The sequence below is a fragment of the Papio anubis genome, chromosome 4 (assembly GCF_008728515.1).
Source record: "Papio anubis isolate 15944 chromosome 4, Panubis1.0, whole genome shotgun sequence".
NCBI classification, from domain to species: domain Eukaryota; kingdom Metazoa; phylum Chordata; class Mammalia; order Primates; family Cercopithecidae; genus Papio; species Papio anubis.
Genome location: NC_044979.1, coordinates 72,266,157 through 72,281,474, shown reverse-complemented (window position 1 = coordinate 72,281,474; position 15,318 = coordinate 72,266,157). Strand labels below are relative to the sequence as shown.

General features: G+C 34.2%; 1 protein-coding gene across 2 annotated transcripts in view; it reads right to left on the bottom strand.

Moving 5' to 3' along the window:
- VPS50 (VPS50 subunit of EARP/GARPII complex) overlaps window positions 1–15,318 on the bottom strand; it is a 118,194-nt gene that overhangs the window by 83,493 nt on the left and 19,383 nt on the right. For both annotated transcript variants that reach the window (XM_021936035.2, XM_021936036.2), the window contains exons 3-9: window positions 14,744–14,866; window positions 13,591–13,662; window positions 10,912–10,965; window positions 10,008–10,078; window positions 9,186–9,303; window positions 9,069–9,104; window positions 7,836–7,918 (exon numbers count right to left, since the gene is read on the bottom strand). In XM_021936035.2, the coding sequence (XP_021791727.2) occupies window positions 7,836–7,918; window positions 9,069–9,104; window positions 9,186–9,303; window positions 10,008–10,078; window positions 10,912–10,965; window positions 13,591–13,662; window positions 14,744–14,866 (557 nt within the window). The remainder of the gene's footprint in view (window positions 1–7,835; window positions 7,919–9,068; window positions 9,105–9,185; window positions 9,304–10,007; window positions 10,079–10,911; window positions 10,966–13,590; window positions 13,663–14,743; window positions 14,867–15,318) is intronic.

The window sequence follows — 15,318 nt, the reverse complement described above, 5'->3', positions numbered from 1 at the left end:
AGTGGTCACAATAACTTGAATACCCCTTCTTCCTTTCTCATTCACAAGCATCCATCTATCTTTCCAGGCGTAATTCAAATGCCATATTATCTGGGAAGTCTTTCCCTGCTAAGTAACTACCCCCACAATCTTCATAATACTCTGTTTACAGCATCCTGTATTACAGTAAGGAATACCGGTGGCTGTGTCTCCAAGGCACAAGCATTTAAGGCACTGTGGCTTATTCACTAGTGACTTCCCAGAACTAAATTTACTACCTAACTAAGATAGGTAACAAATATTCTAAGTCAAATTTGTAATTCAAAGAAAAATGGCAAAATTTTGCCATCATTCCATTAGCCCCTATTCTCTACCTTAATAAATAAAATTACAGAGATAGAAGGAAAGGGAAAAGAATGTTTTAGAAGAAAAAGAACCACACTGAACTCTGGGTCTGCAGGTGCCTTAGCAAGAGAAGAGAGATGAGTAAGAATTAAAGACAGTTCCACTATCATATGAAGTTCAAAATTTCACCCAAGGCTGATCCTAGAGTAACAGAAACAGAGAGCCAAGGACAAGTGGAATAATGAGTAATTCAGAACTGGTAAACATATTCCTTTAGGGAATATTTTGAGTTTGGAGGAAAAACAAATATATCTGAATTCATTCACAGGTGACAGCAATGATTTCTTCAACTTCTCTATCAAAACAAATGGGCTTTAGTGTTAGTTTATGAAATTATAATAAACCTAGATGTTTTTATGGCTGTTATTAAAGGTAAATGATTCTACATCCTATTTATTAAGATTTAATGCAAATGTGGTAAGGTAAACAGCATGCGGAAGATTATAAACATAAAAATCTATAAATCAAAAATTTGGTTTCAATAAAAATGCTTTCAAAATGTACAACTGCAATTTGACAACAATTTGCTACTAATTAAAAATACATATATAAAAGTTATGTGATTAAATAGTGGACATTAACTGTACAGCTTTTAAAGAAGCTCTTACCCATCATTTAGAAACATGAATTCAATCCATTTTGATCAATTAATCAAAGTATGTTAAAAGGATCTATTCATAAACATTTTGATAAATAAATGCTACATTATGGTCAAAAAATTACCAGTTCTAAGATGGAAGGCTAAAAGCCTTTAAAAGCTATCTGCAAGCTGAATGGAATGAATCAAAGAATTCTACAAAGCATTTTTACCATCACTACAGGAAATATTAAGAATAATTTATCCATAAAGAACTAATTAATAGTGTTCTTTAAACAACTGATCTAGGACACATATACACTCACAAGCATGAGTCCTAGAAAGGTTGCATATAAATCAAGATTTTGAACAAATCTGACTATACAAAAAGACAGGATGGCACAGCGATAATATCTTAATGATCTTTCCCTGGTCTGTTGTTAATGAACCATATGATTTAAGTCAAGTCCTTTAATATCTCTGGGCATTAGTTTCCTATATAAAGGTGGGCTAGATAGCAAGGGTTGCTTCCAGCTCTAATGTTTCATGATTCTATTATATGCTGAAGACAAGTTACTCAATTGCCCAATTTGTACATGGTTCAGTAAAGCTCTAAAACTTTTAGAATGAGCTTAAGTAAAAGTACTTCCAAGTTTATACTGTATATCCATGGCCTGAAGATGTTGATGTTCCAGTCTGTTTAAATCAGAGCCTATTCCAGTGGTTTTCAATCTACTTACAGTAAGTAGAGAATTTATCAGCAGACCTCAGAGAAACTGATTTTTCAACATTCTGAAGCTAAACCAACAACTCTTAAGTACCATGAAGTGTCTATATGATCCTTCAAACCATATATAACCAGGCTATAACAGAAAGTCTAAGATCACTTTGGATCTAACTGGATCTCTGTCTTCACTTAACTTCACTTAACTCTGTTAATAAATCCCTGACTTTGGCCAGAGTGACTCATGCAGTGACTCATGCTTATACTCCCAGCACTTTGGGAGGCTGAGGCAGGTGGATTGCCTGAGGTCAGGAGTTCAAGACCAGCCTGGCTAACATGATGAAACCCCATCTCTACTAAAAATAGAAAAAAATTAGCCAGGTGTAGTGGCGCACGCCTGTAGTCCCAGCTACTCAGGAGGCTGAGGCAGGAGAATCGCTTGAACCAGGGAGGCAGAGGTTGCAGTGAGCTGATTGCACCACTGCACCCCAGCCTGGGTGACAGAATGAGACTCTGTCTCAAAAAAGAAAAGAAAAGAAAAGAAATCCCTGACCTAATCTATCACCACAAAGCTCAGAGTCCAACACTAATAAGTTCAAAACGTCTCCAACTTTCTTAACTATAATTCTAGATCAGCGATCAGAACCCACAGGCCAAATCCAGCTGGCAGTCTATGTTTCTAAATAAAGTTTTACTAGAACACAGCCACACCCCTTTGTTTACTTTTCGTCTACAGCTACTTTCAGACTACAAAGGCAGAGTTGAATAGTTGCAACAGAGACATCACAACATGTAAAACCTAAAATATTTACTATCGGGCCCTTTAAAGACAGTTTGCCAAGTCATGCTAGAGTTCAGCAGAAGAACTTTTAGTTGGTGAACTGATAAAAGTTAAAATAGGAAAGAGATATATGTGTGTATATGGGTCTGTGTGTGTGTGTGTGTATATATATATATAATGTATAGACTTTTTAAAATTATTTTTAAAAAATTAGTAAGCTGTAAAATCCCTGGTTTACTCCAGGGATTAGGAAAGGGAAGGGTGAATGGGGCATAAAGAAAACCATTTGCTTTTTATTTAAAATCTTGTTTGTTAGGATTTTTGCCATGTGAAACTGTTATTTTACATTATTTAAAACAGCACAGCACGGCAGACTGTGCTGAGAGGCAGAGAAAAACAAGTTAAAATAGAAGATAAGAGTGCAGGTGTTATCAAAACTTGGTCCAAGCTGACCAAGCAACAAGGACTCAGGATCTAAACAATGGATCAAGCTAGAAGGTCTGGAAACCTAGCAGAAACAATCAATGTTCAAACATTACTCAAGGCAGGGCTCCTTATGTCCCTGATCTTACAGGAAGAAAGCAGACACATCTTGCTGTAAAGAAATTAAACGCAACAGGGGAAGAAAAGTTCCTAGTATTGCTATATTTGTAAGCTTTGTTCATTTGCCATATGACGTAAAGACATTCCACAACCTACAATTTTCACTAAACTACCAGGATCATATTCTGAGAAAAAATGAAGGAATTCTTGAAAGATTATGAGACATTTAATACATCTGTTTATGTTAAAGTACAGTACTCAACAAACCAGTTCAGTAGTATGCAAACTTTACAGTGCATAACACAAAATGCTATCAGGCTCCCTCAAGTAGTTTCTTTCAAATGAAATACAATAATAAAGCAATTTTGACTTTTAAAAATAACTTTCCTTGAAACAAATTGAGACAAATTTCAAGTGAAAAAGAAATTAAGTACTTCATTTACAGATGCACTTTAGCATAAACACATTCTGATTCTTATTCTCAATAAATCCCAACTATATGACTCTCTGTCAATCAACTCAGGAAATGTCAGACAATGTTAAAATGTTCTCTGTCAGTTATAAAAGTGAACAAAACTCAGATTACTGTATATTTTATTAAAGATGCTGAAACATGGCACATCTCAAGGAAGACACAAGGTGCAGAGGAAGTGTCAGTTCTCTTTCATTTTTCAATCAACTGGGTGCATCATTATATGACAGTCATTCCTCAGTCTCTGTGGGGGATTATTCTGAGACCCTCCATAGGCATCAAAATCCATGGATGCTCAAGTCCTTTAAGTAAAATAGCACAGTACTTGCATATAACCTATCCGCATCCTCCTTTATACTTTAAATCATCTTGATTACTTATAATGTCTAATACAATGCAAACGTATGAAACAGTTATGTTGTATTATTTTTATTATTTTTATGATTGCATTGTGATTTTTTGGGTTGTATTGTTATTTTTGTTCTTGTTTTTTCTTTCCAAATATTTTCCACTTCCAGCTGGTTGAATCCAGAGATACAGAACACATGGATACAGAGAGCCGATTACACTTGGTATTTCATGTGTTAAACTACCTAGTTATATAATCTGAGACTTACAAGATACAGAGGCAGATTCTCTTTATGCAGAAGCAAATATGTAAATTCTGTTTTTCCTATTTTCAGAATCATAAGAGTCAGCCCAAAGTTTTTCCATCTCAGCTACTCCAAGTAACTCTCCTTGGAGAGTTTGCTCTCTACCCAAAACAAAAAACTTATTTCCAATAAAGGAATGATGTGACTAGGAAAGAAAAGAGGAACACTCAATCTGCCAAGAAAAAACTAACAAGTAGACAAGTAGGTACATTTGCATATAAACTTGCTTAAAATATTTTTTAAAACATCACACCAGAATTCAGAAATGTTCTACATCATGGGGTGATCCTCTTAAAAATCATTTCTAAAAGGAAAATATTTATGATTCTCTAGTCATGAACAAGAATTAGCATAGATATAAATGTTTTTAAAATTGAGAATATATAAATTCAGTTGGAAGTTAATTAGTGTTCCTAAGACTACTAGAAGGCAAAATGCTTATTCACTCTAATTCACTCAAGTCCAAGTAAAGATTAAATCTTGCCTTTGGCTAAATTCCACAAGCCCCAAGTCAATTAAATACATTTTAAAAGTGTGGATGAATCCTGTATGAGTAGGCCCAACTAGAGAGCTCAAGAACAGGTGCAACACTGTACTGGGAAGACCAGAGAAAAAAGAGCAAAAACGCACAGAAAAAAAAAAAAAAAAAGAGGTGTATCAAATTTATAAAGACAAAAATAAAAGAACGTTAGAATAACAATGTATTTTATCTTTGTGGACTCAACATGACCTACGTGTCAATTAACTCTATCCTTATATCCCACATTATATCATCTACAAAAGAAGTGAACAAACGTATTATGTTCTCCCATATAAACAAAATAGTTAAACAACAGGTGAAGGGAAAGAGGGAATGGTGTTAGGCAGGTGAATGGTGGCTGGCAAAGGACACTGTGCTGGTATGGGGTGGAGAAGAGATGCTAGCAGAGGGGCTATTGTCACCATCAGACAGCTCCAACTGATAGCCCCACTCTCTAAGTCACCCTGACACTGTCACTAAATCACCAACTTAAAAACTTTATCTAAGTTTTCGTAAGATATCTAAAGTAAAACCCCATTACAAAGAATTCCTTGGGATATGTGAATGTATGTGTGATGTATTTTTACCTATTTGCAGAGAATAAGACCAATTTTTCTTATTATCACATGCATGACTCACATATCTAAACATAGCATGCTTCTTATACACTGTATTACCTAAAATAAATATTAATTTAAATCTTTTCATTTCAACCTTTTAACCTCATTTGATAACTGTAGCCACACCTCCTCCACATATCAGTATATCCATTAATTTAAAAAGTGCTCAGAAGCCACTTGATATCAATTTTTAAAAGCCCAAATAAGAATTTCTTTCAAAGACATTTTTTACAGTTAACACTCATCATGTAAGACATTTACTTTAGCATAGCTAAAATAGATTTTTAATTATATAAAAGTTTCAACACATCACCTGCTCCCTCAATTTCCTGCCAACCAATTCCACGCTCATTCTTCCCTATTATAATAGACAGTGACCTTTTCAAAGTCAATCTCTGCAATAATCCCTGCAAAGCCTTAGTATATTATTATGCTATTTTATTTTCAGCTTCTCACTCTCTCCCACCAATTTTCAAATATTGAGGTTTCTCCTTCTTAATTCTATATCCGTCCTCGTCACAAAATTTCCTCACCTTACACTTGATAGTTCAACCAACTCCCACCAAATCTGTCCCCAAAAGGTCAACTATGACCTCTTTGTTGCTATAAATCCAATAGATACATATTTTCAGTCTTCATTTTGCTTGGTATCTCCACAACAAAGATTTCATTTCTGGTGTAGACAGTTTCCTATTCACACCCTCATATCCTGGCCTACCTTAAGTTTTCCTGTTCTTCCTTCAGGTCCTCCTTAGTCTTGACCCCGGAAGGAGAGTTAGAGCCGAAAGCTTCCACTGTATGCACAACTTCCTTCTCTCTACAGCCTAATTCTATGGGCGCCTACTTTAATATAAGTCCTTCTTGACAGATTATGTTCTTTATGACACCAGGGATTATATTGATTACACTGTATGTGGTTTATCACCATACCGACAATTTTAAAGCAAAGTACCTGGCATAAACACTTTGTAAACTGCCTGAATTACTTTCACCCAATAAACAAGCTGTTACTATATAACAGATTTGTCACTACAAAATGAACTAAACGGATGCTTTGGTTCAAATGGATTTGCTTTTTCAGGACCCAGAATGGCTTGTTAGAAATTTCTAAATACACTCAACATACTAAAACTAATTCTCTATTTACTTAACCTAATAAGTGTAAATGACATCATCAGGTTTCTAATAATGACAGTTAATGACTCTCAAAATGGGCAAAATGAAAGTGTCACTGGTACTACTCAATTTATACCCTAACGGAATAAAAAATGTGTAACTTCAAGCTGGGCATGGTGGAGTTAGAGACCAGCCTGGCTGACATGGCAAAACCTCATCTCTACTAAAAATACAAAAATTAGCTGGGCATGGTGGCAGGCACCTGTAATCCCAGTTATTCAGGAGACTGAGGCAGAAGAATCACTTAAACCCAGGAGGCAGAGGTTGCAGTGAGTCAAGATCACACTACTGCACTCCAGCCTGGGTGACAGAGTGAGACTCTATCTAAAAAAAAAAAAAAAAAAAAAGTGTAACTTCAATCTGCACATTTTAAAGAAAAAAAAAATACCATAGAGACTTAAACAGCATTTCTGGAAGGAAAATATCTAGCCCTTAGCCTATAACCAGCAAACCCTTATAATATGAGATAATTTTTTTTTAAATTAATTCAAATCTATATTAATGCTTTGCTCTACTATAATGCTTTCAGTTTTCAGGTACGAGCAATCAACATCTACAACAACAGTGAGTCATGCTCACTGAATGCCAGAATTTCCATACAAGAGAGACAAAGGGGATGCAATCTGGGATGGGTATGAATTTAATTTGATATTGGATTTGTTTGGCAAGCACACTATTTTACTTAGATTGTACATTTATTTGTGATGGCTTTAGAGGAATGTTGGAAATTACACCTAGAGATTAGAGCTTCTCCAAGACTGTCACAAGTAATGCAAATTCCTCATTTTAAGCAAACCAAAACGCTATTAATAAAGTTAGAGATAATAGCAAAATATGCCGTGGCTATTTTTCTGTTGTACATTTAATAATAAAAGACATAACACATAGAATACATAATCACTTAACTATTACAAACATGATTATTGTATACATTGAAATTATACTTCAATTTTCCAAAAGACTTTTTATCATGATGAGCCGAACACTAGAACCATCTGGATCTTAAAAACAAGCTGCAATAATATCCTCAATATTTATAAGCTGGGCAAAGTTAAGGAAGAATTCCCAAGAGGTGCATTGGAGACATGAACAGATAATTTCTTCTTGTCTACAACTCTATAAAAATAGAATTCGTTGGATTGGAAAGAATATGAAAAATGAGTTTCAATGAGGTGACAAGAAAAAGCAGGAATGAAAACTATCTACTCTTTCACACCTTAAAATCTATTATTTATAATTTTATTGTACTGCCCATATATAAATATGAATGTTAAACTAGAACACAACACTTTATACTAACTTTCAACGTCTATTAACATTTTTACACAACTGCTACATAAAAAGCTGACAAGAGAATCTGCTTTAAACCTTTTACATGACCTTACCTTATACAACTGTAATGTTTAAAAGTGCTGGCAGCTTTCTGACATTCAAGGCACAACTGAATAGCTCCTGGATAATCTTCCTCCTTAAGATAACAACAACAGAAGTCATTAGAATACAAACATTTTTTTCTTAAAGCTCCTGATAAAAAAAACACCTCTGTTCATATTCTAACCAAAAATTGCAGAATCAAAAAATGTTAATTCCTCTTAGAATATCAATGATAGGTAAGTGACAAAATATAAGAAGCAACTAGTTCCAGGCCTAAGATATATACATAGAAGAAATATTTAAAATATTCTATTCCTTCAAAGTAACAGCCCCCTGAAGACCATGACTTATGGATAAATCCTACATTAAATCATTAGCTGCTTCACAGGGAAGGTTTTCTTTAACTGTTAACATATCCTCTTTCAGTAATGCCTATATAAAATGTTTCAAAATAGTATGCATTCTATTTGTAATTGATATTCAACAATTTACCACCAAGAAATCAATAAATAGTTCTAAAGAAATAGATTTAGAAAAAAACAATATACTAATTAATAAACTCAGAGTATTTTTATCACCTAACAGTAATTTAATGCCAAATGAATTTTTCATATGGGTTTCTGAAACCCTAGTTAGCAGTAATAGTTGAGAAGTAATAAAGCAATTATACAGAAAACCACAAAAACTTGTCCCTACGCTCAATTCTAAATTCAACAGATGCAGTTCAAACCACTGGTGATGCTGATAACGACAAAGTACCTACCCCAAGGAGCTCAAGTATTATGAGGAAACACACATATTACATTACGCTTTGGAGACCCTTATGACAGAAGTAGACAGAAAATGCTAAGAATGCATCAAAGAAAAAACAGATGGCTCACTCAGAAAAGCAATTAATACACGATACTGAACAAAACTAAAGTATCACACAGTCCTTAAATTACTACTATATGTTAGGTGAAAAAGATGTTAATTTTTATTGCTATTTGGATGTAATACAACCAAACAAGTTAACATTCCAATGTTATCAGAAGACAAATGTTTCCCCAAATACATTTGCTTTTCTAAATAAAGTATATATCATGTCAATAGAAAAAGGCTCCAGAACAAGTATCTTTACATGCCTAAAAATATTCTTTATATTATAAACCAATTTGAGAAAAATGCACTTCTGAATTTTGCCTGCTTTAATGTTTCTATATAGTATCAGTAGGACCCTAAATTTCCAAAACTTGTTAACTTACCTCCAGCATTTCACTTAACCGTACATCTGTTCTTTGCTGAAAAAACAAATATCAAAGGTAAAATCTGTTTCAACCACAAAATTCAGTTTTAACTTTTTTAAAATGACCCATATATACCAATGTTTTTATAGTTCTCAGAGATTTCAGAAGTCCAATCAGCAACTGACGTTTCCTTTGATTTGCAAGAAGGCCTAAACTAGCTTGAGTAAAACCTTCCTTTGCAATATTCAAGTGTCTGCAAAAGTGAACAATAAATAATTAAAAGTTTTTTATTATAATAAGAATACTATCCACACAGAACAATTAGGTAAGTAATAAAGCAACGAAATGGATTACTTTTAAAACCAAGGATCTAAACTACTATTTGACAAATGTACTCAATGGCCAGTCTAAACTAGCATTACTCAGAATACCACGAGAAGACTGGTGCCAATTCACAACCTGCTAGTGGTCTGTAACAAAAAATTACAGAAACTGAGAATAGGCACTTACTGCAAAATAGGTACTTACTGCAAAAGCTAACAGAATAATTATTCTTTGTGACTCAAATAATTTAAAAAATTAAGACTGTATTACAGGTCTTTCCTTCTTTATTTCATTTGCCTAGTAATTTGTTTTTATTGCATTTTTAAAAAATCACAGCCTATAATAGATTGGAAATTTTAGAAAGAAAAAAATAGGTCCTTCATGGCAAACAGTTTGTGAAGTACTAGTCTAAATAATACAAAAATAGTAATTTTTTAAAAACCCATAAGTACATTTAGAGATATTTCCCACAAACCCTCTTAGTGTAGTCTTTAGATCATAATATATGTTCGCTTACGGAATGATATTCTAGAAACCACAGCCATAATAAAAAAAAATTATAAATTATAGATTCCATAGTTATTCTTGAAATATTGTCCAGCGTAAAGAACAAAATATCATCAAAACCAATACCTTCTGCCATTTGTACAGATAACAGCAGCTAATTGAAGACCTGTCTGCAATGAGGTAACTCTTTCAAGTTCCTACGGAAAGATTAGGTACGGGTTACTGTTGGAGGAATTTTATTTTTCTATCTTATTTATATAGTACTCTAACAAAAACTCTAGTCAGATTCAAAGAAAATCTGCTTGAAAAACAAAGTAGCAACAAAAATACCTGAACTTGAAAAATGTTAGTATATTTTTCACAAAATTACTTAAAATGACTACTTGTAACTGATTTTCACAATGACAGATGACAAAATATTTAGTCAGTATTGCTTGTAAGGAAATCTAGACCAACTTGTTGTAGACAGGAATAAACAAATACCAGTGATATATCTGTTTAAATTTCTACCCAAGAGAACTTCACAAGGTAATTAAAGGATATGACAAACATGATTTCTGTTTACTAAGATGCTTTGACAATGAAAGTCTTCATTTGAACATTGGTAGACATTTCAATGGATTTTGAAGGCTCTGATTTTCTGATGAAAACACAGATTCAGTTAGTTCCAATTTTATCATATTTTAAAGCCAGATTGTTATATCACCATTGAGTGGTCAATATTGGTGAATCTATTTGTTTAAATGTTAATGGGAGCAAATTTTCACTGGCTCTTAAGTTTGAAAAACCCGAGATCACTTTAGAATCATATATAAAAACCCTTTGCTGCTTCCGTCTGGTAAATTACCCCAAATGGAAAAGAAAAATATACATACATACGTACATACATACACACACAAAACACTCCCAAAGACAGTCAATATGTTGCTACAGAATTATTGACAAAAAATACAATATTTTGACAGTTTCAAGTGTAAATCACTCAAACATTTAAAAATTCTACTACAAAAAATAACAAATGTTATCCTACCTTTACGTAAGCAGGCTGTTTTTCAAGGATTAAATCTGCCACTTTTTTAGATACCTATAAGAAGAAGTAATCAAACAAAGGAAGCAAAAGAATAAGCTTCATGCTTTCTAGGATATTTTATATTTGAATTTTTAAAAGAATATTCCATAGATCTCCCCAATAACTTCTAGAGCAGATATTGGCATACTATGGCCATACACATTTCCCTGGGTTATGAAATTAGCAAAAGAGGTAATATAATAAAGCACATAGCACAGGTCCTGGTCCTTAACAGAAACTCAATAAATGGTCATTATTATTGTTAATAATATGAATATCATTATCTGATTTACCTAACATTAACCAAAAAGTGTAACCATCTTTAAGGGAATAGGATTTGATTGAAAAAGATGAAATTGTTAAGCAGATTTTTAATCAAATGAATTTATGGAGACAATATCTGGGAAAAAGAACTTGCTTATATCCTTTAGATCCTTTATGCTGCCTAAGAAGACAAGCAAGTAGTTTGGTTCTCCACTTCTGAAAAGTTGAAAACATGTTTTTTGGAACGCTATGAAGATATCTAAGGTTGTGTGTATTGTTCCATGAATAATATTAATGTATGCAGGTTAGAAGTATAATGATTTTGAACATGAGGCTCTAATTCCACCATTTCAGGGCCCCTGCCAACTTCACTAACAGAGATAGCACATGTAGCATGAAGCAGGACATACAGAAAGTATTTAGGGAATGTTTGCTCCAGAAACACAACTGGCTCCCCTTCCCCAGGCCAACTGAGAATAAAACATTGCACACCTACTACACTACTGCATTAATCCTTTCACATTTTCTTAATCTGCTTCAAGCATCTTTGAAATTATGTAAATCAAATTTTAGATACATTCATTGTTTTTGTCTAGAAAGAGGGATTCCATTAAGGTTAAGAAAATCAAATTGTAAATGAGTTTTAGACTTCAATTAATGAAGAAATATCAATATTATCTTAAACATCATTTTAAGAATTCCAAAGGTTCCACAGGATTGTCTAGTAATAGAGAGTACTGGTTCGTGGCCTGTGAGGAACCAGGCTACACAGCAGGAAGTGAGTGGCAGGTGAGCAAGCGAAGCTTCATCTGTATTTATGGCCGCTCCCCATCACTTGCATTACTGCCTGAGCTCCACCTCCCATCAGATCAGCGGTGCCATTAGATTCTCATAAGAGCACTACCTCCATCCCTACTGTAAACTGCACATGCGAGGAATCTAGGTTGTGTGCTCCTTTTGAGATTCTAACACCTGATGACCTGTCACTGTCTCCCATCAGATGGGACCGTCTAACTGCAGGAAAACAAGCTTAGGGATTCCACTGATTCTACATTATGCTGAGTTGTATAATTATTTCATTATACATTATGATGTAATAATAATAGAAATAAAATACACAATAAATGAAATGCACTCGAATCATTCTGAAACCATCCCCACTCCACCCCTGCCAGTCCATGGAAAAATTGTCTTCCACAAAACTGGTCCCTGGTGCCAAAAGAATTGGCAACCACTGCTCTAGAGCTCAAATCCCTTCTCCTGCCCAAGACTGCCCTACACCAACACTGCTACCTCCAAGCAGACCCTAGCACCCACTGCGACTTCTGAGTGTAATAGAAAAGTATACCTTCCTTTGTTTGCCAGTTGTATTATTAAAAATCATATCTTAAATTCAAACAGATACATTTATTACTACTGGTCCTTTTATTGAAAAAAATTAAAAGACCACATGCTACCATTAATTAATACCTACAGTAGAGTTTAAATTTCATAAAGTGGGTTTAGCCTAACATGAAGAAATTATAGAATCAGAGAATTTTACAGCATTAAAGAAAATTCTTGCATTTTCTTTATTAGGTTACTTAGTAAAGTAATCTATCACTTTACTGATAAATAAAAGGGAGTCACTGAGGTTAAATGATTTACTCAACATCATAAATAAATAGTGACTACAACTCAGACTTTCTGAATCTCAGGGGGACTTTTATTCCGAGAGAATACTCCATTACAGGGCCAGGCATAGTGGCTTGCAGCTGTAATCCCAGTGCTTTGGGAGGCTGAGACAGGAGAATCGCTTAAGCCCGAGTTCGAGAACACCCTGGGCAACATAGTGAGATGTCATCTCTACAAAACATTAAAAAAATAGCCAGACTAGTGGCACATGCCTCTAATCCCAACTACTCAGGAGGCTGAGGTGGGAGGATTATTTGAGTCCAAGAGGGATAGGCTGCAGTGAGCCATGATCACGCAACCGCACTCTAGACTGGGCAACAGAGCAAGACCCTGTCTCAAAAAACAAAAGGGAATACTCAGTTACAAAACTATGGATAGGGAAATCATATGTGTATGACAAGGGGCCTAGGAGCCTAAAGGTACTTACTAATCTAAAACAAAGTTCAAAGTTCTTTGATCACATTTAGGATTCCAGAGAGAAACTTCCAAGCTCTAGAAGCAAATCTATCAAGGTAACATAAGGAAAACCATATGCATTAAATTTTTAATATAAATGCATCATTTGAATCAGTCATATTAAATAACAAGATTTGTTTCTATGTTAATTATTAGTTAAAACCATAAATCTGCCAACATTATACCTCTCTGTTGTGTTTCATCTAGAGTTTTGTCAGAAAGAAATGTGTTTTTTTTTTTACTTACTGCAGCTTGCTGTTGTTTCAATTTGTCTCTGTACGCCTCTAATTCTTGCAAATTGAGAACAGGTGGAAGCTTCTGCAGAAAAAAAATTCATGAATGAAAAGGAAAAAATAAATTGTTGAATTTGGTTTCATTTACCTGGACCCTTCTGACTAGTGAACTACAAACTCTGCATACAAAACATGTCACATCCCACTGCCCTCCATGCTGCCTGTTCTCCCAACCTCCCTCCTAGGCTCCAACCACAAAAACCTATACATCTTTAGCCCTCTGGTTCCATCCCTCATTCAGCCTTGTTACCTCCACTGCTGCTGCTCTGCCTTCTGAGAAACCCCACTACCACTTGGGACTCCGGACCCTAGGCCAACAGACACTGCTGCCACAGCCTATGTCAGGAGAATGTGAGAAAGTAACTAACCTAACCCCAATTCTACTATCCACAGATATATCTCTATTTGTTTATGACAGAACTCAAAACAGAGTTCTCCTCTGGAATATTACAAACCATAAATACGACTGTGTGACCATTGTTGGACTACATTCTAGATTACCTCAACTTTCAGAGGACAGTATGGGAAACTAACCAAAAAATGCATACCATTGTATATACAGGGAAACACTCTCAGTCAACTGATTGATGAAACTTCAAACTGAGTTGGGGACTGACTGTGAATAATGCATATAAAGTATATATGCATACGGCATTTGGTTGTATCTAAAACTAAATTTCACTATTCTGGCTTTTGTTAAAGTTCTACAAATTTAAAATGTCAGTATTATAAACACTATGGTATAAGAATTTTTATCATCACTAAACAATTATGTAAATACATATTTCATAATTAAAAGTCTGAGCTTCTCTAAACATAGACAATATAAAATAGAATAGAAAGAGCATACTAACACATTAAATGCTAACAATTGAAAATCAAAAATACAGAAATGTTTCCCTGAACGGCTGTATTTAAAGTTACATCTAAAAAATAATAATTTCATCGCCAAACAATGTTGACAGTTGATTTAATCACAATGTGGTAATCACAGACCTATTCTGGTACCAAAAATATATAAATGCCTCAAAAAAGCATCCAAATCACACAAATCCAATCACTGAACAAAATACGCCTTAGTTATGTTTTAATGAAATTCTGTTTACCTCCAGCTCATATTTAACAACATCAAATGAATCCGCAGAAAAATATACTTGTTCAATACTATTAATAAGCTCTTGTTCAGCTTGAGGGTCACTTGGCTGTTCTCGAAGTTCCCTGAATTCTTCCTTTAAGAAAAAAAAAATCATAATTATAGTAATTGTAGCTGTTAAAATTCTACCTGCGTGGAAATAAATGATCATTTGTCTTAACAGTCACATCTACCTGGTACAATTCTGACCAAGGAAACAAACCAACAGAAACCAGAAAAGTTCACAGGAAATTAGGAAATAGCCAACCATTAAGACTAACAACTAGGGAAGAAAACTAGCTAGTTTGAATATTCAGATTTTATCCTCAATTCCTTGCATGTCAAGAAGGTTGAAAACAATGCTAATGTTCAACAAAAGAAAAAAAAGTGACTACCTAAACCTATCATACATACATATCACAGATATATACATTTTACATTTGGAATATTTAATAACATTCTAAAATCTGTCTCACAACAGATAATAAGGGAAGAACACCTCAACAACTTCTGGGTCACAATCAACTTTGGAGCCCTGAGCAGAAAACA